The sequence below is a fragment of the Manis pentadactyla genome, chromosome 2 (genome assembly GCF_030020395.1).
Source record: "Manis pentadactyla isolate mManPen7 chromosome 2, mManPen7.hap1, whole genome shotgun sequence".
Lineage (NCBI taxonomy): Eukaryota > Metazoa > Chordata > Mammalia > Pholidota > Manidae > Manis > Manis pentadactyla.
In genome coordinates this window covers 154,941,002-154,961,499 of record NC_080020.1, presented here as the reverse complement: position 1 = coordinate 154,961,499, position 20,498 = coordinate 154,941,002, and the positions used below count along the sequence as shown (strand labels likewise).

The window sequence follows — 20,498 nt, the reverse complement described above, 5'->3', positions numbered from 1 at the left end:
CTTTGCTTCAGCTGACTGAGGAAGTGTGACCTTGGTCCAGGTTAGACCCTATGTCTATTTAAGTGCCTCTGATATGCAGATACTCTTCACATTTGTTCCTTGCTTTAGACTTAGCAACCTGCCTTCACGTACATTTTATCACTCTACCCTCATGACCACCCTTTAAAAAAGTAGGTATTGTTTCTCCCATTTTATAGATAAAACGAGTCTCAGAAACTAAGCAACCTGCTTGAAGTCACACAGATAATTAGCAGGGTCAGAATGCTAATCAGGTCATGGGATGCCCCAGTCTCTTTCCACTATCAGTGTATCCTGACAGCTTTTAGGCTCCGAACACTTCATTTCCTGCTATTTTTCCTCACCTTTGTGCCTCACCTCCACTCCAGCCCTACCCATCACCCCCACCCTCTAGGTATGAGACCAGGCAGAGACTTGAGCTCCTGGCTCTACCTGCAAGATGACCAGATGGGAAGTTACAAAAGGTGGTTTGGTTTCACTGGCAATGACAGTCTTCCGTTCCTCATGGCAGACTTCTCCGTTCGTGCTAAGACTCCAGAGCCCTTTCCTTCCCACCTGCTCCTTGGAGACAGGGCTGTGGTGCCCTGCTCAGCTTTTCTACCTTTGCTCATTTCCAACACTGGCCTTTTCTGTGGGTGTGTGGATGGGGAGGGGATAGTTTCCTGCACGACTTTTTTAACAAAAGCACTATGGGAAACAAATGAGGATTCCTGGGTCTTAAATTAAGGATGTAAAAAAGTTACTAATTGCAGGGGAGGGGGAAGGGCTCATGTACCTATCAAGTCCTTGTAGGACCTATTTGGCATATTCTATGGAAAGTACCGACTCTTTAAACCTTGACAGACCCTCCTACTTGCCCCATTTGCTCAACTGCTTGTGGCCAAGTCAAGGAGAGTCAGAGATGTACTAAACGAATACCTTCTGAGGGTCTCAAAGGATCCACTGGCACCTCAGGCCAGCCCCTAGATATGGGTGCAAGGTTCTTACCTGGATGGAAACCCAGGCCCTGCGCTCTCCCCCACGCATTGGTCATGTGCCATGAATCCTTCACTTGAGCTTCTTACCCTCTAGCTCTCTGGAGGTAGCTGACAGGAGGGGCGCCCAGGGTTCACGGTGGGTTTCCCCAGTCAACACTGCCTGGCTGACTTTCAAGGGACCCAGGAGCTATTGTCACCCACAGAGGGGGAAATGAGAAATCCTGGGTCAGCCATCCTTCAGGGATCTTTCTGAGGTGAGTGGGGACATAGGAAAAGGACTTCCTCTCTCTACTTCCTCTTAAAAGAGTTATCAAAGCTGTCCACCTGGGAAGCCTTTCCCTTCCCAGCCCCTCCCTGCCACCATCACCAAAAGGAAGCAGGAAAACATCCGTCATCACAGCCCCGGATGCCGCCTTTCCAGCAGCTTCAATCAGGATATCCCCAGCCATTCTCCAGGGGCTTTAGGACCTGGAAAAGGCAAGTGGTGAAGTTGCCAGCACCACTATGGAACTCTTGGCCGAGAGGAGGCTGAGTCTATAACTGGTCCCAGACTAGTTTTAGAAGGTCTTGTCAGCAGCCAGCCAGTTCCAGAGAGGGCCTATAACATGTCCTGGAGGATAGCATACGCCCTTGGGTGACCTCACTAGTGCACACCTCTGCTCAGGTTTGCTCAGGTTTCAGCTTGGTCTCTGGAGGGACTGAGTCGTCACCAACACCTCCTCCCTTGGTATCTATTTCTCTCTGGGGGATGCGTGTGCTTGGGGAACAGGGGCAGTGGGGGCAGTGTACTAGAGCCAGGACTGGGGGAAGAGCTCCAGCTCTCTGTGCTGATGGACTGCTCCATCCCTTTCTCAGAGCCAAGTAGAGCCAGCTTTGAGCACTGGAAACTCCCTGGTTCAGCATCTCAGGTCTCCCTACTCCCTCTGTGCCCTTGGCTGTGAGAACAAAGGAGGGAAATTTCAAAGGTGATTTCCAGGTTTCCAGAGCAAACTGAATAGCTGAGGATTAACTGTCAGGATGTGCAGTGTCAGAAGCAGAGGCAGCCCTGAGGGAGGGCGAAGGAGGCTGTCTCACCAGAGCCTCCGCTCTTTTATCGGAGCATCTCAGGCCTACCTGATGCCACTGGGGCCTCAGTGGTGTCCCGGCCAAGGGTGCCTGTGATGCAGCCAGGAACAGAAACCAAAACTCTAAGTCAAGTCACCTGGGCATCTAAGTCGCCATGGCAGAGGGGTTCTTCTACCTCACCTTGGCAAAGGCAGCAAGGCAGAGAGGCGACCTGTTGGTAGCCAGCACTCCGCCTCATGTGCCTGTCCTCTGAATTATAGATGTCCCTCAGCTCCCAGCATTCTGGGGACCCGGCGAGGGAGGTAGCAGTTTCTAACAGGCCCAGAAAGTGATGGGCTACACTTTAGGGCTGCAAACTGAGCAGCTTGGCCTGAAGGCCATGTCTCTCCTAGTTATCCATCTTACCCTGCCTGCTGTGGCATGAAAGAGCAAAGGGAAAGGACACATAAACAGCAAGTCAAACACCAGCCATGGTAAAGCTCCATCAGTAGAGACTCGGGTTGAGCTAAGGAGTGGGCACAGGCCAGTTGGGCAGGGGTCAGCCTAGGCTACTTCTTATCTGCCTCTTGTGTCCCATTCAAAACCCCAAACCATCCCAGAAAGAGTCAGGAGCGGCCAGAGACTAGAAATGGATTCTCAGAAGGGGTGGGCAGAGAGAGAAAGTCATACCCAGGGATCTCCTGGGGGCATGGATGGTCCACTCACTTCTCAAGGGGGACAGGACATTCAGTGCCCCATTAGGGATCAGGGCCCACAAAACTGATGTTGGGTAAGGCTGAAAGAAAACAAAAGCAGTATCTGGACTGGCCTTTTGGCACTGCCCTCCCACTGGGTAAGCCTGGGGAATTGATTTCAAAGCTCAATAATAAACTGAATTAAGTGTAATTACAGAGCTCATCACGAGCTCACTCTGTGGTTCCTCCCCAGTGCGGGTGGGGAGTGGGGAGTGGTCCCAGACTGGGTCCAAACAGATGTTCCCCATCCCTGCTCCCAGGGTTTCTGACAGCTCTGGGGCCACTGGGATAACTACTCCTCCCTCGGTGGGACAGTGGGGAGGGTGTGTGTGCTGAAGACAGGGGTCACATGACCTTTGGAGGTGAGAATTCCACAAAGCTCAAACAGAGGTGTGAGGAAACTAGGTGCTAGTCATGAGCCCTCAGAATAGGGCTCGTAAGACATCTTCTAAATCACTGATGCAGAGATAAGATTTTAATGTGCACAAAGAAACTCCCAGTAACACAGAGGAAGGAGGGTGGGGAGGACTAAGGTTTGGCAGGACCCAAGAAGGCAAGGGACACCAGAGCCCTGGAGACAAAGGCTGTGGAGACAGAAGAGATGGCTGGGAGGGGAGGAGAGCTGAGGGGCAGGCCAGGCAGGGGAAGCCTCGTGCCTTGGCTGGTGGGGCCAGGGGCAGTGTGCAGCAGGCTCTTGCTTCATTAGACTGGTCCTTCTCTGGCCTCCATTCTTCACTTGCTCCTGTTCCATGAGCCCCGTTCAATTCCTGCCAGAGACAAGAGCCCTGGGTCAGCCCAGCCCTGCCCTGCTCCTTCAGATGTCCTTCCAGGGCCTGAAGTACTGGACCTGTGGCAGGGACAAACACAGGGTGTCACGGCCCAAGCCCATGCATGCCCACTATCCTGATGCTCCATCTCCACACCCACTCCAAGCCTTGTCCATGCTAGGCACTGAGTGACCAGAATACAGGGGCTCCCGGTCCAGGCGAGGACATGGCAGTTCAGCAGGCCACTTGATCACAGCACATGAGTGCTTTGCCTGGGTTCCCTCTATTCACAGCTCACAGGTCCAGGGCAGTTTGGAAGGAAGGTGGGGCCTGCCCCCTGGCTTGGCCAGGCTACGAATCACTCTTCCTTCCTTTCATGACAAACACAGTTTCCCACCAGAAGCTAGTGTGATCTAGTTCCTTGGGGATTGAGGGTGAGGTTTGCTCTCCACAGCTTTCTCAGGAGACTTGCGAAATCTGAGACCCAAGCCACAGCCTGTGGCCGATGTGTCAGCCCCAAGTCAGAGGTTACAGGGGGAAGGACAAGCAAAGAGAAGTCAGAGGACAGTCAAGTTGGGAGCCAACGAGCACTGGGAGGGAAGGGGGAGAAAGTCTCCCCAGACCCAGCTCATCTCCATCAAGGGCTGGAGACCAAAGGAGGGAAGAGCCTTTAAGCCAGCCGGTGCTGCCCGTTGAGGGGACAGAAGGGAGGCTGCCAGAGCAGGGTTGGGACCGGGCTTAAGTCTGCAGGCTTGGGTGGCAGGCTGGCTCTGGGCCCTGGTTCTGACATTTACATGTTGCCTGCATGATGGTGCAAGCTATTTAACCTCTCAGTGACTCTGGTTAGCTTGCTCATCTGTAAAACAGAATGTTAACATTATCTGTCTCATGGGGGTTAATTGGATTCATGTAGAAAAGCGTCTTCAACTCAATAATTATTAGGCATGCATGTTATCACCTAGATAATCAGAAAATCAGGGGTATGAAGGTCGCTGCTACAGAAATTGGAGGGACTAGGCCAGCCTGGGAGTGTTCCTCCTAGCAAAGCAGGAGTCCAGCCCTAGGCCTGCAGGACAAGTGGGCAGAGGGCCGACAGCTGGTGCCTCTAGTGCCCCATCCTGGCACTGCTCATGAAAAACTGGTACTCCCAGGCTTTTCCTTCTCCAGGGTTTAGTTTTTCTTTGCATCTGCCTAGGAGTCAGCTTCTCTGTATCCCCCTCACCATACCCTCATGCTGGGTATTTGATTCTTGATAAGAATGGCAAATGTCCTCCAAGACCTCCCCACCACCCCTTGCCTTCTTCCCCCATCCTTCAGCCAGGAGCTCAGCAGTTCAGCAGGGTGGGTGTGACGCTGGCTCTGCTTAGCCTGCCTGACCACTTCCCTCTCCTTCCTCACAATCTGGGGGCTGGAGGGGCACCACCTGGGGCTGGCAGTGGGCCAGTAGCTCCTGTCAGAGGATGTAGGTCTGGGCAGCCAGGTCCTTGAGTTTGGTTTGGTGCATGGCCTGAGGGCTCTCCTGGTGTTGACATGTTGGTCCAGCTGCACGCAGAGCAGCTGCAGCTCTTCCTGGGGGCACAGGCCATCACATCCACAGTGGGGAAGAAGGGAGAGTGAAGTCAGAGAAAGAGAGGGACACATTTGAGTGACTGTTCAGAAGATGGGCAGGAAAGGGAGGCTAGGGAGAGGGGCACAGGTCAGTATCCCTTGGGAACTCCTCAAGGGATACAGGGAGAAGGAAGAGGCCTGGCTCCCCTAGGCTGCCTTCTTTCTCAGACTCCCCCTCTGTGCAGTTCCTGACAGTGGGCTGGGCTCCTGAGAGTCTCACCCAGTGGTCCAGGGAAATGTCCTGGTAGCTGACCACCACCCCAGCCAGTGTCAGGAAGCTGTGGCACAGGTAGCACATCTGGGGAGTCAGCGCAGGGCAGTGGGCCCTGACTCCCACTCCCAGCACCTCGTGGGCCCAGTAGGCCATGGTGGGGACTCAACCCACCACTGGGCTTCCAGAGTTCCCAGAGGGGGCGTCTCCAAGGAGGGCTCCAGACCCCACTCACTCAGAGCTCTCCCTCTGATGAATGAATACCCTCCCTCCCCTCAGAGAAAGAAATCTCTGCCATCCAGAAACCTATACTGTTACTCACCTGTCCTGAGGTTCCAGCAGAGAAAGCCCACTGGGAAAGGAGGCCTGTCCATTCTGACCTCTGCATGGTGTTTGGTCTCTGTTCTGCTCCCTGAAGCGCATGTGCCTGTGGACACTGTGACTGAATGCCACCATCTTCTATGGGGAGATGTGGCCCATACGAGGAGGCAGGTGAGAAAGGGGAGGCAGAAGGGAGGCAGTGCGGGTTAAGCATTTCCACACCTTACCCACCAACTCATACCCTTGCTTCTGCCTGCTGAACCCTGAGGCTTGCAAATAGGCAAAGGCCAATTTCATCCCAGGAGAGAATGGTTTGACCCCAGGTAAACTTGGACTCCGTGGGTGCCCATTCACCCATGGGACGTCCACCTGCTGTGCATAGAAGGTTCAGGGAGCACCTCAAAGACAGGTGAGGCTCCTCTGTGAGGGCAGATGGGACTCCAGCCTCTGGGCACACCGCTCCCCTCTCAGGGGTGCCTGATGCCTTGTCTCTTCACACTTCTGAGGTCTAAGATAGGGAAAGTGACAGGAACAACCCTTCCATTGTGCCTGTGGCTTATAACCAGCCCTGAGGCTGAGCTGGGATGAGAGAGCTGGCTCCAGAGACAGCCAGCAGGGCTCTAGCTTGGTGACAATAGGGATGGAGCTCAGAACCAGCCCAAGGCTCCCCTGTCCCCCATCTCCCCTTATTTTTTAAGTTTTATATATATGTGTTTCTTTATTCAAATATAGTTGATACACAGCGTTATATTGGTTTCAAGAATACAACCGTAATTCAACAGCTATCTACATTAAGTACTCACCCCAACTAGTGTAGTTACTGTCAACATAGAAAGATAGTACATTATTGACTGTATTCCTTATGGTGTACTTTCATCCCTGTGACTAATTTATAATTGAGGTTTAATCCCTTTCTCCTATTTCACTACCCCAACCTCTCCTCCTCGAGTACCAGGAGGTGCCCCTGGAATGGTGGCTGCCTGTTTTCATAGACCCAGGAACCCCCTTATAGCAGAAGCCAGAACCATTTTGAGGACACCAGACTTGGCATGATAGTGTCTTCTTGACCTCAAATACTGTGGTGCAAAATCATGAGGACACAAGCCACCTGCCCCCCAGCCCTGGTCTCCCACCAGCAGCACCTGCCCAGCCTGGGCCCCAGCTGTTCTTCAGCACGACAGCTGAGGCCCACAGGTGGCCTGAGCCCACAGGCTGGCCAGGTTGGCAGCCCTGCACACTGCAAGCACAGAGAAGACAGTGGGGAAAGCTGGGGTTGCTCTGAGGCAGCTCCACCTGCTGGGTCCTGCAGCTGCCTGGGCTCTGAGTTGGTGCTTCCCACAGGCTCCCTTCCCCAGCCTTGCCTTACCCTAGGGACATCCACAGCATTCAGAACTCTTTCCAAACTCTGCAATCCTGGCAAAAGGCTCATTGTTCCCCCCCTTCCCCCCCCATAAAGCAGGCTCAGGCCTGAGTGCCAGACACTGTACCTTGACTAAGACACATCCACAAACACCCAGACATTAGAGAGAGGATGCTGAAGAACGAATGGCAATTAGTCATTTGGTCAACAGATACTAAATCTCAGCTTCCCCACAAAACAAAAAGGAAAAGCATCCTTCTAGTTATTTTGGGGTGGCAGTAGTGGTCTGCAGCTCAGAAGGCTCCAGGGAGGAAGTGACTAAGCTAAATCAGGCCTCAAACAGGAGGATCTGAGGTGAAGATGGCCCTGTGGGCACAGGGGCACAGCCGAGATTACACCACCACAGATCTCTGGGCTGATGCAAGGAGCAGAGGAAGGGTGAACTGGGCACTGGCTGCCAGGTGGCCGGCTGGGGGAAGGGAGGAGGGCCTGAGGATGGGGATGGCCACAGAGGGTTTGGACAGTAGGCAGTGGAGGCCACTCGAGGTTCTCGAGCATGGAGGCTAGTTTGTGGGATGGACTGGAGGTTTCTGGGGGAAGCAGGTGACAGAATCAGTTGGGATGGAATATACCAGAGTGAACACGTGGCTCTCCCCAAAAGAAAGGATTACAGGATGTCCCCCTTTTTTTTTTAAAAACATAATTTCTCTACAGTGTGTGTGCTTCACTCATATAATCAGCATACAAAGTTAGAGCCCTCTGGACCAATGCCCCTCTTTGAGAAGGCATCCAGCAAGCTGACAGTGAGAGGTGGCAGGAGATGCCAAAGAAAATACCCAAGGGCGAGGGGATGGGGACCTTGGAAGGTCAGAGGATGGCGGTGGGTGTGGAAGCCTGGGAGGGGCTGGGCAGAGAAGGCACACCTCAGACCTTCACTTGTAAGTGCTCCCAGCACCTGAGGCGGGCCCGCAGGCTCAGACGGAGCTGCACCTCAGAGGCCCCAGTGCACAGTACTGGCGGGGAGGGCTAACAGGGACCTTGGGTGCTCTGGGATTGGTGCAGAGGCAGTCCTGGCCCCTGGGGCCCCAGGCACCACCCCCCAGCAACACCCCCATCGTCCTTCCCCACAGAACTTATCTTCCAAGAGGAGGCGTGGTAAGGGTGGGCCTGGGATCTGAGGAATGCCCTGGAGGAAAGTGCAGCGGGGATTTACTGAGAAAAAGTGACTTCTACAGCTATGTGTGTGCGGGTTTCACAACTTGTCTCTACGCTGATTCCTGTAACTGAATCTGGAGGGAAAATCCCAGAAAAACGATTCTGAATGTGGTTGTTTTGGGGGGTAGGGGTGTGGGGGGAGAGCAAGAAGGAAGTGGTAATTCTGAAGAACAGTTTTGTTAAACCTCATTTTATAAGCCGGTTTTCCCAAGGGGAAAAAAACTTGTCCACTAGCTGCAAGGAGGGTGGAACGCCTTGTTTCCTGGCACTGGAAGGTGATCCCTGGTGCTGGGGCTAAGAGAGGGAGGCCCTCAGGAAGACTTTGATCTAGCTTAAGGGGATAAGGTGCCACCTGTGGTTGAAAGTCATGACAGAGCAGTGCTCTTTGTAGTAGTACTTTTGGGAAAAAAAAAAAAAAAAAAGAACTTTGCTACTGTGGAGGAAGCACCCCAATCACCTCCCTTCACTTCCCCCAGACCCTTGTTGAGGGACGGCTCAGTGTTGATCAGAGTTGTAGGAGGACATCTGATCTCACCCAGGTCTTCCTTCAGTGGTACCAGGTGCAGGTATGGCTTCTGGACCCCTCTTCCCACTCCTCCTCTCTTCTACCCTGCTTTTGTGAGGGCCAGGAAAGCACAAATCAGCAGCCCCTGGGGCTCTGCAGCCACGTGGAGCCTGAACCAGTCTTCCTTCTCAGAAAATCCTAGGGGTGGGTGGTGGGGTTGGGAGACCCGAGGCTGGCCCTGGAGCGCAGCAGGGGTGGGTGAGAGCTAGGCCTTCCAATTAGGATACAAAGTAAATAGCCAGGTGTAAGAGCTGCGTTTCCTGCTCCTGTCTCGCTGTGACCAATAGCTGAACTTAGCAAGCCCATTCTTGTCCTGGCTGGCACACTGGCCTCTGTCTTCCCTTTCTAGGCAGCGGCTGTGCTTGTGCTAGTAGGTGCTGAAGCCCCCTGCCTGCTCCTATTTCCTCCACAGCTGAAGTGCAAGGTGGCCTTTCCATAGCCTGAGGCCCCTTCCAAATCCCTAAGGGGTGTCAAGGTGGCTTCACGGTTAAAGAGCAGGGCAGAGGCCCTTCTTGTATGTTGGGTAGGGGCTACATTTGTCTAGCCTTCAGAATCTTATCTGAAAAATAGGCCCTCACCAGCTCAGGCTGCCCAGCGCCTCCTCCGCCAAGTGTGAGTGAAGGATGGCAAGCCCCCATGGGAAATGGGATCCGGGAAATTGCAGCCAACAACTTGGGGAGAGGCAGTCTGAGGGCGAGGAAAGGGACATGTCTGAACCCAGTGCCAACAAGACAGGACTGTCCCCTGCCAGCAAGGCCTGCAGCTCCCAGAACCGTCCAGCAAGGCCTGCAGCTCCCATTTTCTGGGTCTCTCCCCAGAGACGGGCAGGCCAACTTTTCTGACAAGTTCTATGCAGGATACCTCCTTCCTGGCCCTAGAGCCTTTTAAAGCAGGCCCTGGCCTCTCCCTGGGGAAGAGCAATGGGGGAGGGTGACCCATAGGAGACAGCCTATTGGGCTTGTTACTCACCGCAAGGGATGGGGCAAGGAATGGGCAATGTCTCCTTGTTCTGGTCCAGCTAATTCTGACCCCAGAACCACTGGCCAAGTCACCATTTGCAGCACTTTCATCAGAAGACTGAAGAGAAAAAGGGTGAACATTTCCCAAGAACTTCATTCTTTACAAAATTCCCCTCTAGCAAATGCCAAGGGAGCAGGCTGTGGCCTGGTTATTTATGCTTAAAAAAGGACAGAAAGGAAGAGAGAGGATATCCCAGGAAGTTACCCAGTCTGGCCAGAACATCACGGTTTCTCCCACTTGAGGTCATGACCAAAATTCTAGGCTTACTGTAGGCAAGTCTTTAAACTAAGCCCTCTCCTTGGCAGCTGCCAGGCCAGGTGAGGATGGCGGATCTTGCCATTGGCAGGAGGATCTGGTGGGAGCTGGTCCAGCCAGGCTCTGGGGCAGCTGCTGTGGGGATGGGGCCGAACTAAGGATGCCCAGGCAGACCTGCTTGGGAGGACAGACTGACCCGAGGACATGCTCACCCAGCCAGGCCATTGGCTCCTGCTTAGGAAGTTGGCCCTGAACACCTACTGGTGCTGGACTCCAGGCCTGGGGACCTGCGCTCAGCCCCAGTCTGGCTGGGCTACTCTCAGCCCTGTTAAACGGCCTAGAGGTCCCATCCAGCCCCACTGACACCTGACCCCAGGAGGAGAATCCTGCCAGAGGTCCCATTGGTGCCACGTGTGGGTCTTTCTTAGAGGTTTTGTTCTGTCAGAGACGTGGATGCCACACATGCTGAAGGTCAATTCTAGAACCAATCTTGTCTGGGAAACACTGCAGCTGCGATGGTTTATGTTGGGACATTTCAAGTCTACAGCTGGGTCCCAGTGACTTTTTTCTTTCTTTTTTAAAATTTAAACCTATAGCACCACTTCACAGTGCCCTGACCCTGTGGGGCTCACAGAGGAGACCTGGTGGTCCTCATTTTCAGATGTGGAAGCTTATCTTGGAGAAGTCCTCTGATGGCATAACCATTCGCAGTAAGGGTTAGGTCTGTGCTAAGCTGTGGAGGCTTTGGGGGTGGTGTGGAGTGGTGTGTGTGTGTGTGTGTGTGTGTGTGTGTGTTTTCCCTAAAGGGAATTTAATTCTGGAGACACCCTCCTCCAGAGAGAACAAGCCCCTTTGCCACTGCACAGCAAGGGCCCAGTCACCTGCCAGAGGGAGTACAGGGAGAGGCTGAGGCTGCTCCCTTGGGGAAGGGAATGGGCCCCCAAGCCTGAGCCCCAAGGGCATGGTCCAGGTACTCCACCACTGGTTGGGCAAATAACAATAATTAGTAATGAGTAATCCCAAGGCAGGACTACTTGCAGGCCCCAAGCCAAGGGCCTCCACCTGGTGAGAGCGCCAAAGCCCATCTGGCTGGGGTGTCTGCCAGGACAAAGATGAGAGGGGCTCAACTCTTCTCGGTGAGCCCCGTCTGGACCCCTCCTGGAGTATGGCCCCTGCTGTCACCCCTAGGATGCCGCCTCTTTCCTGTGGCCACGCGCAGACCACGTGGCCCCTCCCCCTGCCCATGCTATTTCTGCCCCAGTGGTGCACGTCCTGCCTCAGCATGGGCCACACTCCAACAGCAGGCAGAGGGCTGTGCCCAAAGCAAGACCGAAATTGGAGTGACTGACCAGGACAGGTCCCTGTCCCTAAGTCCTAGGAAGTAGGAAATGCTGAGGACACGTGACCAATCACTAAGAAATGAGATGGTGACACAACACGTCTTCCTAGTCCAGGGTCCCTGAGGGCACAGGGCAGAGGCCAGCACGTCTTCCTAGTCCAGGGTCCCTGAGGGCACAGGGCAGAGGCCAGCAAGCGGACGTCACAGGCAGGGCCTGCTAGACTCACCCTGGTGTTTGCAAGGCTGGACACTCAATTTTCTAAATCAGAGTCCGTGTTTGGGAGTGAGGGGGTAGCTAAACACGGAGCAAAGATGAGGCCGGCTGAGGGTGATGGGAGACACGTTGGCAGCATCTGGGCAGGAACAGGACGTCCAGCGCAGCTGCTGGGGACACCAGTGCCTAGAAAGTTGCTCTCAGCTGGGTGGAGAGGCTGCTGGAAAACCTTGGAGGCCCAGTGTGTGTCCATCTCTTCAGATTCCTCAGAAGATAAGTCCCTCACCTGCACTTCCCTAAAAGACAGAAGGATTCTCTTAAACTCTGTCCCAGACTTGGGCTTGGATCCTGAGCAGCCCTGGTCTCTGGTCTTGGTACCGAGGATAGGGAGGGTCTAGGAGGCCACGGTGTAGTAGGGCTGGAGTGGGAAAGAGATGGGAGATGGGGTTGGGACAAAAGCAGGAAGCCTGAGGGCTTTTTGTTCCTGCAGATCTGAGGCAGGGAGGTTATCTCAGAGCATCTGACCCATTCCCATGTCTGCTGGTGGGGGGAACCGAGGGGCTGTAGGCAAACCCTTGTTAGAGTGCTCCCATCCAGCCCACCCTTCCTTTCTGGCTTCCTGCTGGCCATGGGGGGCAGGGGAGGTGACAGTTGAGGATTGGCTGGCTCTTCCTCATCCTCCAGCTGGGACTAAAGACCCTGACCTCAGGAGGATCTGGACCGGAAACCCAGCTCTGCCGACTGCCCAGAGAGGGACAAGATTCTCAGTACATATGTCTGAGAATCTATGGCTGGAGTGCACGTACACATCAGCACATGGGTGCCACATGGAGGGAACTGCTGAGACCAGCCGCGGCATCCCCCAGGGGCTGGCGACGCTCACAGAGTGGGGGCTTCCTCAAAAGCAATGACACCCTATCTTAGCTTTCTTCCTGTGTCTCCTGGCCTGCTGGTGTGGCAGGAGGAGCCCAGGAAGCCCTGCCCTCCTCACACTTACCAGAGTGTGGGGCCACTGCACATGGCTTGAGACCAGGTGGATATCATGGCTTCCGGGTGCCCAGGGTTCTGTCCCCTCCCTTGTCAGAATGTCCTGGCTTCCCTACACCCAGGCCAAGTTGTTCCATGGTGGTGACTTCAGCCCTGACTCCAGAGGAGAGCGGCCAGGCTGGCGAATCACTGTGTGCCTGGCAACGTGACTGCCGTGGAGAGGAGCACATGACTGAAGACAACCCAGTGAGACTCCACTCTGGGACTCTGGTTAGGACTCTAAGACAGAGGCACTTTCTTTCTCCCTGGCTAGGGTTGCTGAGGGAAGGATGTAAGCCTGGAGTTTCTCAGAATGAGTGGGGAAAGCCTGTCTGGGAATGAGATGCATAGACAGCACTGAGGTTTCCTGACACTGCTTAGCCCCTTGCCACTGGGCCTGGTAAGGTGTCCCAGGACCTTCCAGGATGTGTGTCTGTGTTCTGTCACTACAGAGTCCTGGCAAAGACAGGGGAGGAGAGACAGAAAAGTCAGTGAGCAGAAGAGCAGCTGAGAAGGCCATGGTCTGCCTGGCAACTGCTCCTCCAGACCGAGGACAGTAAGTGAGGGCCCTCATCCATCCCTCTGGTCCTCCCCAGGTGTGAAGTGGGAGCTGAGTTTAAGGACTTAGAAGGCACAGATCCTCCCCCCACACTCTGGGCTGGCTCAGGCCTGGGAGAGAGACGAGTCAGGATTGGAGGGCTGCATGCAGGGAGGTGGGAAAGGGTCCCTCGTGCAGGCATTTCAGGGGGAGCCATGGGGGATGCAGCTGAGATAGACTCTGGACCTGGCCCTCCAAGGTCACCCCATTCAGGTGCGTGAAGTAACATGTGGACAAGCCATGTGTTGAGTGAGCAGACTGTAATGACCACAGAATGCCAAGGATAGGAGAGACAGGCTAGGCATTGCCAGGGAGGCAGAAACAGCAGGAACAAAGCATGGGCTTGAGGAAGGGTTTCTGGGAAAGATTTTCATTGCTTGGAATCAAATGGTGTGGTTTGATTTGCAGGAGAAAAACCAGACAGATGAAGCATGGCCCGCTGATGGAGGCCTTGATGGCAGGGTTTGAACACGATGTGACAGGCACTACGGGCCCCTTCTTCCTAAGTGAGAATGGGAGGAAGACAAGCACAGAGCTGTCTGGGAGGACTTGAAGGATGAAGGAACCGAGGCAGAGTGTTACGCCAGAAGCAGGTAAGTCCCCTTGGTGGGGAAAGGACTGTCCTAGCAAGGGTCCCCGGAGGGTCCTCAGGAGGACTGGGGGAGGGGAGGGCAGAGAGCAGGCCCTGAAGCTGCTGAGGCCTCTGGCCGGCTTGGGCTTGCTGCAGAGCTGCCCAAAGGACCCAGGCCTGCCCTCCTTGGCTTAGTTCTGTCACTTCGAGCCCTGCTCATACACCTGCAAAGCAGCCAGCACCTTTGGGAGCCAAACAGAGCTGACCTGGGCCCAGGCCCGTGTGGCCTTCAGATGCAAGAAGTACGCATTCTGAAGAGGTTCAGCAGCCACACAGGTGCGAGTGACACGCATGCAGCTGCTACGCGGATCTTTCCTTAGGGTCAGCTTCTGAGAGGCCATCTCTTTGAGGTTTATTTAAAAAATGTCTGATGTTCCTCATTTTGGAGGAAGTCAAGAAGAACCAACCACAGACTAGCTGGGGAGGAAGTAAGGAATCCTAAATGTCTATTTTCTGTTCCTTAAACCCAGTCAGGTTCTTCCCAATCCACCTAATCTTGGCCTGACCAAGGTCCCATCCCTGTAGGGCAGGGCTGTCCCTAAGGTGCAGGTGGGGGGCAGGAGGAGGAGGGGCACTGGCAGGTGAGAAGGCAGAGGCTGGGCAGAGGGAGAGACTCCCAGTCTACCTGAGCTTCTGGGTGACACGAGGCAAGGGGCCTGTGCCCAGCCATGCCCAAGGAAGCAGCCCCTTGCTGGTGCTGAGCACCAGTAGGACAGCGCAGAGGCAGCGCACAGCAGCCACAGGGCAGCAGTGCCCTCCCTGTCCTCACCCCGTAATGCCCAGACCACAGCGCAGTCACTTAAGGCAGCTCCTGGCACAGTCACCTAACACAGGGACAGACCAGCCTGCAGTCATAGCAGCAGCAGGAGCCAAGGCAGCAGTACTAGTTTGTCAACTCCATTAACCCCCACACACCACAAAGCTGCCCAGGAGACGCACAGGACACACACACGCACACACACACACACGCACAAACGCACCCTCTGTAGGCATGCAGGTACTCAGGAGGGAACTCAGAGGAGTCTGGGAAGCGGGGCAGTCTGTTTACCCTGCAGTATCACCCACGTTTGGAGCACAGGCCCACCCCCATGAAGATCCACCCTGACAAACACACTTCTCCAATAAACAAGCCATCCCCAGGCCTCAGGCACAGGGAAACAGTGGGTGCTGTGCACGGTGAGGAGGCTGACTGCAGCCGCCTGCAGTGGCAGGGCTCAGGCCAGGCCGTACGGCCTCCTGCAGCCACTCTGGGGTGGGGATCATCACAGATGTAGAACCCTCCACGGACCCCAGGTTGTCTGTCCCATGAGGACACTCATCAGGCTCTGGGGGGACGAGGAGATGGACTTGGCTCCTGGTACCTCAATGTAGCCTAACTCAGGGATCCTCTACTTTGTGGACCTTAGTTTTCTTTCCACACAAAAAGAGATAGTTAACTTCCTCAAAGTTCCCCCATTTTTTCTTTCTGTGCCTCTTTATCCCCTTTACCTATTTTGCCTGTTCCCCATCCTCCACTCCCATGGCAACATCAGTCTGTTCTCTGTGTTTACAAGTCTCCTTTATTTTTTAGGTTCCACATATAAGCAAAATCATATGGTATTTGTCTTTCCCTGTCTGACTTACTTCATTCATAATACCCTCTAGGTCCAACGACATTGTTGCAAATGGCAAAATTTAGTTTTTTATGGCTGAATGATATTCCACTGTGTAGATGTATCACATCTTCTTTATCCATTCATCTATTGGTGGACACTTAGGTTGCTTCCATATCTTGGCTATTTCAAATAACGCTGCAATGAACAAAGGCATATATCTTTTCAAATTAGTGAATTTCTTTAAGTAAATACCCACAGATGGCATTACTGGATCATATGGTATTTCTATTTTTAGCTTTTTAAGAAACCTTCATACTATTTTCCATAGCGGCTGCACCAATTTACATTCCCACCAACAGTACATGAGGGTTCCATTTTCTCCACATCCTCATCCACACTTGTTACTTATTTTTTTGATACTAGCAATTCTGACTGTTGTGATAAAAGAGGTACAATCTTCCAATTGTAAAACAATTATGGGGATGAAAGTACAGCATAGGAAATGCAGTCAATAATACTGTAATGTCTTTGTATGAGGAATGGTAACTACACTTATCATGGTGAGCATTTTGTAATGTATGTAATTGTTGAATCACTGTGTTGTATAACCAAAACCAATATAAAACTGTAAAAAAAAAAAGCAGAGCAATAAACAACAGAAATAAATACAGACACACACACACACACACACACACACACACACACACACAGTCAATGGGACCGGACAGAATGAAATTAGGCAAATTCTGGCCAAAAATGGTTTATGTAAGTCAGCTAAAGGAAACCCCTTGATCTGGGTTGGAAGTCCAAGCTGGTCACTTTGAGGAGACAGTGGCAAATTGAGTTCAGTTACACAATGGTTGTCTGTAGAGTGGCTGAAAGGACAGTTACACACACACACACACATGCACATGCACACGCACATGCACACACGCACACACACAGAGGCCTAGGAAGGTGCTGGTCTCTTGTAGAATTGGTATGCATGGGCCACAGGGAAGCACCAAGAGGTGAACTCTCAGAATATAGTCCTGCATGAAAACATCCTCTCCCACCTCTCTCAGCCAAACAGGGCACCTGGCTCCTGCTGGTCTGTCCCAGGCCCCCAAGCATCACTCTGACCTAGATGGTTGTTCTCCTCCTCTGAGACAACCTGCTCAGACAAGGCGAGCACAGGGCCCCCAATAAGCATCAAGGGGATGAGCAATCATTTCTTTATCCAAAAGCACTTTAAATTGCTGAAAGTATTCTAATCATCTCGTTAAGAAGTAGAATTGTTATATTGCACACAAGCTGTGCCAGGATTTGCTAGGACACTGTGACTGACCCAGTGAGGACAAACTGCCAGTGCAGGAACCCCCAGCCCCTGCGGTGAGGCAGCGGGAGCACGTGGCCTCTTTTATTATACTTGGTGGGTAGCTCTCCCATGCAGGGACTGCACTAGCTTATAATAACGTGTGCTGTGATTGGTTCTGTCATAAGCAGGAAACACTTCAGAAGCCAAGGGACTCCAACCCGACAAGCCCTGTGGCCTTAATGAAACAAGGACATTAGGAGACAAGGGTGCCAACGTGCAGAGGCTGGTCAGAGGGCATGCAGAGGGAGGGAGGTTTCTAGAAGTGGGGCAGGAGAGTGATTGGCTAGAATGGAGTAGAAGAAGATGTTCACAGAGGGAGAGAGGAATTAACATTGCATTTGTTCATTTGTTCATTCATTCGCTCATCTAGTGCCAAACACGCCACACCATGCTGAGAGACACCAGCTGCGCCCACAGTCTGGCCTCAGACATAAGTAAGGGGGCAACTGCAAAGCCATGGGATCAGTGAGGAGAGAAAGCCATGGCTGGGCACCGAAGAGCAGCTCTCCAATCCTGGAGGGGAGGCCAGACAGAGGGGGAGAAGGCTGCCAGCCTCCCTGGGGAGGGAGAAGACTGGGCCAAGCCCCAGGCAGAGAGAGGAGGTGGGGAGAGCAGGGGAAGGGGAGCCTGGCAGAAGTGTTTATCTGCAGGCCGGAGGAGTGCTGTCAACCAGTCTCACCGGAAATCTCCCAGACGGAGTGAGCAGGGCCCGGGGGGTTGGGGCTCAGCTTAGAAGCCCCAAGGGCTGGGAAAGGGCACATCCCCATATCCTTCAGGCTGGGTCACCTCTGGCCAGCCTCACTCTGGCCTTAGTTTCCCCACTGTGCCTCCAATAGAAAGAAGGCAAAGACTTTGAGCTCTGGGGATGAAAGGCTCAGCCTTGGCCCAGACCACCACTCCCTATAAAACAGGGCGGGAGACGCCACAGATCTTTTTGGCTGGTGAGTGAGTGGCCTGATCACCTTTGAGGATGAAACATGCCAGGGCCTATTGAGGAGTCAGGCGGCTGAGGTGGGAGTGGGGCTGGGCTGGGCAAGCTGGTCACCTGCCCCCCTGGCCCCTCCTGAGCACCACGGTGACTGCCCAGAGCACTTCACATGTCTGTTCAGACCCTGCATCCACACCGAGCCCACTTCCTACTGTGTCCCTCTCCTGCCCACCCCAGCTGAGAGCTGCCTCGGCCTCACCTGCCCCTTTCACTGCCCTGGACCAGCACACCCTACACTTTTGGGGTGCCCTGCTGAGACACACTGGTCCCTCGTTTCCTCACCAAACAGGTCTTTTCCAATATGGCAGCTGACCAGGGGGACGTGTCACAGCCTCCTTTACATGTGTGAGAACTGTGCTCAGAATAAAGGATTCCCTCAGCCCACTGAGTGCCCTCCTCCAGGCTGCTGAAGGGACATCTGCTACCAGATGGGCTCTGAACCTCAGTGAGCCGACTGGGAGCCTCCGCCTGTGACTCTTCTGCCAGGGAGGTCAGAGGAGTGGCTACCAAGGTGTCTGGAGGTCACACCCTTCACTGGGTCAGACCAGACGCGAGCCTCTCCTTTGCTCTTACAGCCCCTTCTCCCTTCCCCCAGTCCGGCCCTGAGGCCCACCACTGTGTCCTGCTCAGATGGACCCCTTCCGCCCAGGGGCTGACTTGACCTCCTTTCTAGAGGCCTGGGAACACCTAGATTCAGCCTCCATAACTAGCAGCCTCATAAATGCACTAATATTAGGCACAACTGAAAGATAACCTTATCTACATGTTCCAGAAGAGGAGCAGATACCTGGGAATTATCCTACCTTCTTAATCGTTCATTTGTGCTCACTAATTAATTTCTTTATCTGATTTACAGACTTATGCCCAAAGGTTGGACTTCTGGATCAACAACATCCAACCTCTGCGTGAGTCTTTGAAATTACCACTTTTCTAAATTAGGAAGATCCTGATCTCCAGTCTTCATTCCCAAATCCCCAGGGACCGGGAGCTCACTGAACTCCAATCCCCCATCCCTACCCCCAGACCCAGCTTGGAGACTCCCACTCTGAGGCCCCTGTACCCCTGCACTGCCCTGCTTGACATTCACCCCAAGGGCCCACAGGCCCCCCATTCCTGTAGACTCTGGGTACCTTGTTGCCCCAGACTCCCATCAGAACACGGCTTTCAGGAGAGCTGGGCAATATCTGGGAAGTCAGGAAGGACCGGGGAAAGGCCAAGGATGCAGCCTCAGTGGCAACCATGACAACAACGAACAGCAGGGAAGTTAGACCCAGCTCTGCCCTGGGGGAGCAGGATGCCTCTCTCACCCGGACATTCCCACACCTCATCAGCATTTCAGCTCCTGCAGCCTCTGTGCTGTAGGACTAGCAGAGCGTCCCACGGCTGAGCCATAGTAGGCTGTAAAGGATGCTGCAAAACCCACCAGCAGGGTGGGCCACGCACACCTATGCACAGTACCTCTGTGAGGGGCACGGGCAAGGCGCTCACGGCAGGCTGTGCAGACCTTCACCAGACGGAGGCAGCCTGCTGGGGCTTTAGGGTTTTGAGGCGGGCTGGCAGCCGTGGACAGTGCTGCCCCCACCCCACCCCCATCCCCTGGGGCTGGCACCCTGTCAGAAGTAGGCAAAGCTAGGGGCTCACCTTGTGGTCAAGCTCAGCACCGGCGTTTGGCTGTTGCTCCTGGCTGGGTGGCAAGTTCCCAAAGCTCAGGTACTGCCTGAGGGATGATGGCCTCAGGAGGCTCAGGAGGTGGCTGAGCGAGGACAGCTGGCGAGAAGAAAGGAGGCCATCACTCACGGAGGGTGTTGGAGGTACTGTGGGTGTCCTGGACTGGACCCTTGGATCGTGGCAGTGGGTCACGGGCTCTGGAGCCAGATCACCAGCTTCCAAGACCTGAATCCACCTGTCACTTAGGGGCTGTGTGGGCTCTTAGAGCCGAGTTTTTTGTTTGCAAAGAGAAGACATCTGCACACTCTTCCTGGGAGAGGAGGGTCCCACTCACATGGGGCCTGGCGCAGGGTGTGCACTCCCTTAAGGAAGTGAACTAGGAAGATCTCCATAGGCTGGAACTTTTTCCCCCTTCCTCGGAGGAAGCAGACACTCTAGAACCAAGAACAGCAGAAGGTTCTCTACTGCCACCAGGCGAAGAGACCCTTCCCACACTGTGCTGCTGCTCTCATCTGCAGGCCCGTTCTCCTTGGGTCCCTCTTCCGCTTAACTAGTTACCGTGGGGGTTTTCAATGCTCGTGAAAGGAGAGAGGCTGTGTCCCCCAGTCCCCACCTGTGCCCCACAACCCCTGCTCATGCTGGAATGGGCCTGAAGATACCTCATCTTCCTGCCCTACTTCAGCACTCCTCTCTACCCCTCCTCTTCCTCCCAGAGAATTTTATAGCAAATCCAAATATTGTATCATTTTACCCATAAAGAGCTTCTAATAGAAAAGGATATGAATTTTTCCCCCAACATAATCACAATATCACTCTATTGCCCAACAAAATTACCAAAAATTCCTTGTACAATCTAACACCCATGTTCGGTTTTCTCTGATCATCTAAAAAATGTCTTTACAGTAGTTTTGTTGGAATGGGGGTTCCCCACAAGGCCCACACATTGCATTTGGTTGATATGTCACT

General features: G+C 53.8%; 1 protein-coding gene and 1 long non-coding RNA gene across 2 annotated transcripts in view; both read right to left on the bottom strand.

Annotated features, from left to right (window-relative positions):
* Positions 1 to 3,261: 3,261 nt before the first annotated feature.
* The window catches only part of FAM178B (family with sequence similarity 178 member B), an 80,967-nt gene continuing 63,730 nt past the window's right edge, over positions 3,262 to 20,498 (bottom strand). Inside the window, 5 exon segments of the mRNA XM_036888404.2 lie at positions 3,262 to 3,641; positions 4,985 to 5,082; positions 5,085 to 5,130; positions 5,390 to 5,467; positions 19,506 to 19,631. Of these exon segments, the coding sequence (XP_036744299.2) occupies positions 3,609 to 3,641; positions 4,985 to 5,082; positions 5,085 to 5,130; positions 5,390 to 5,467; positions 19,506 to 19,631 (381 nt within the window). The 3' untranslated portion in view covers positions 3,262 to 3,608.
* On the bottom strand, positions 9,814 to 12,815 carry LOC130682541 (uncharacterized). The gene is made up of 4 exons (XR_008995741.1): positions 12,667 to 12,815; positions 11,683 to 11,965; positions 10,129 to 10,290; positions 9,814 to 9,904 (listed from the first exon to the last, which is right to left on the bottom strand). It is a non-coding gene; the product is annotated as an uncharacterized LOC130682541 (long non-coding RNA).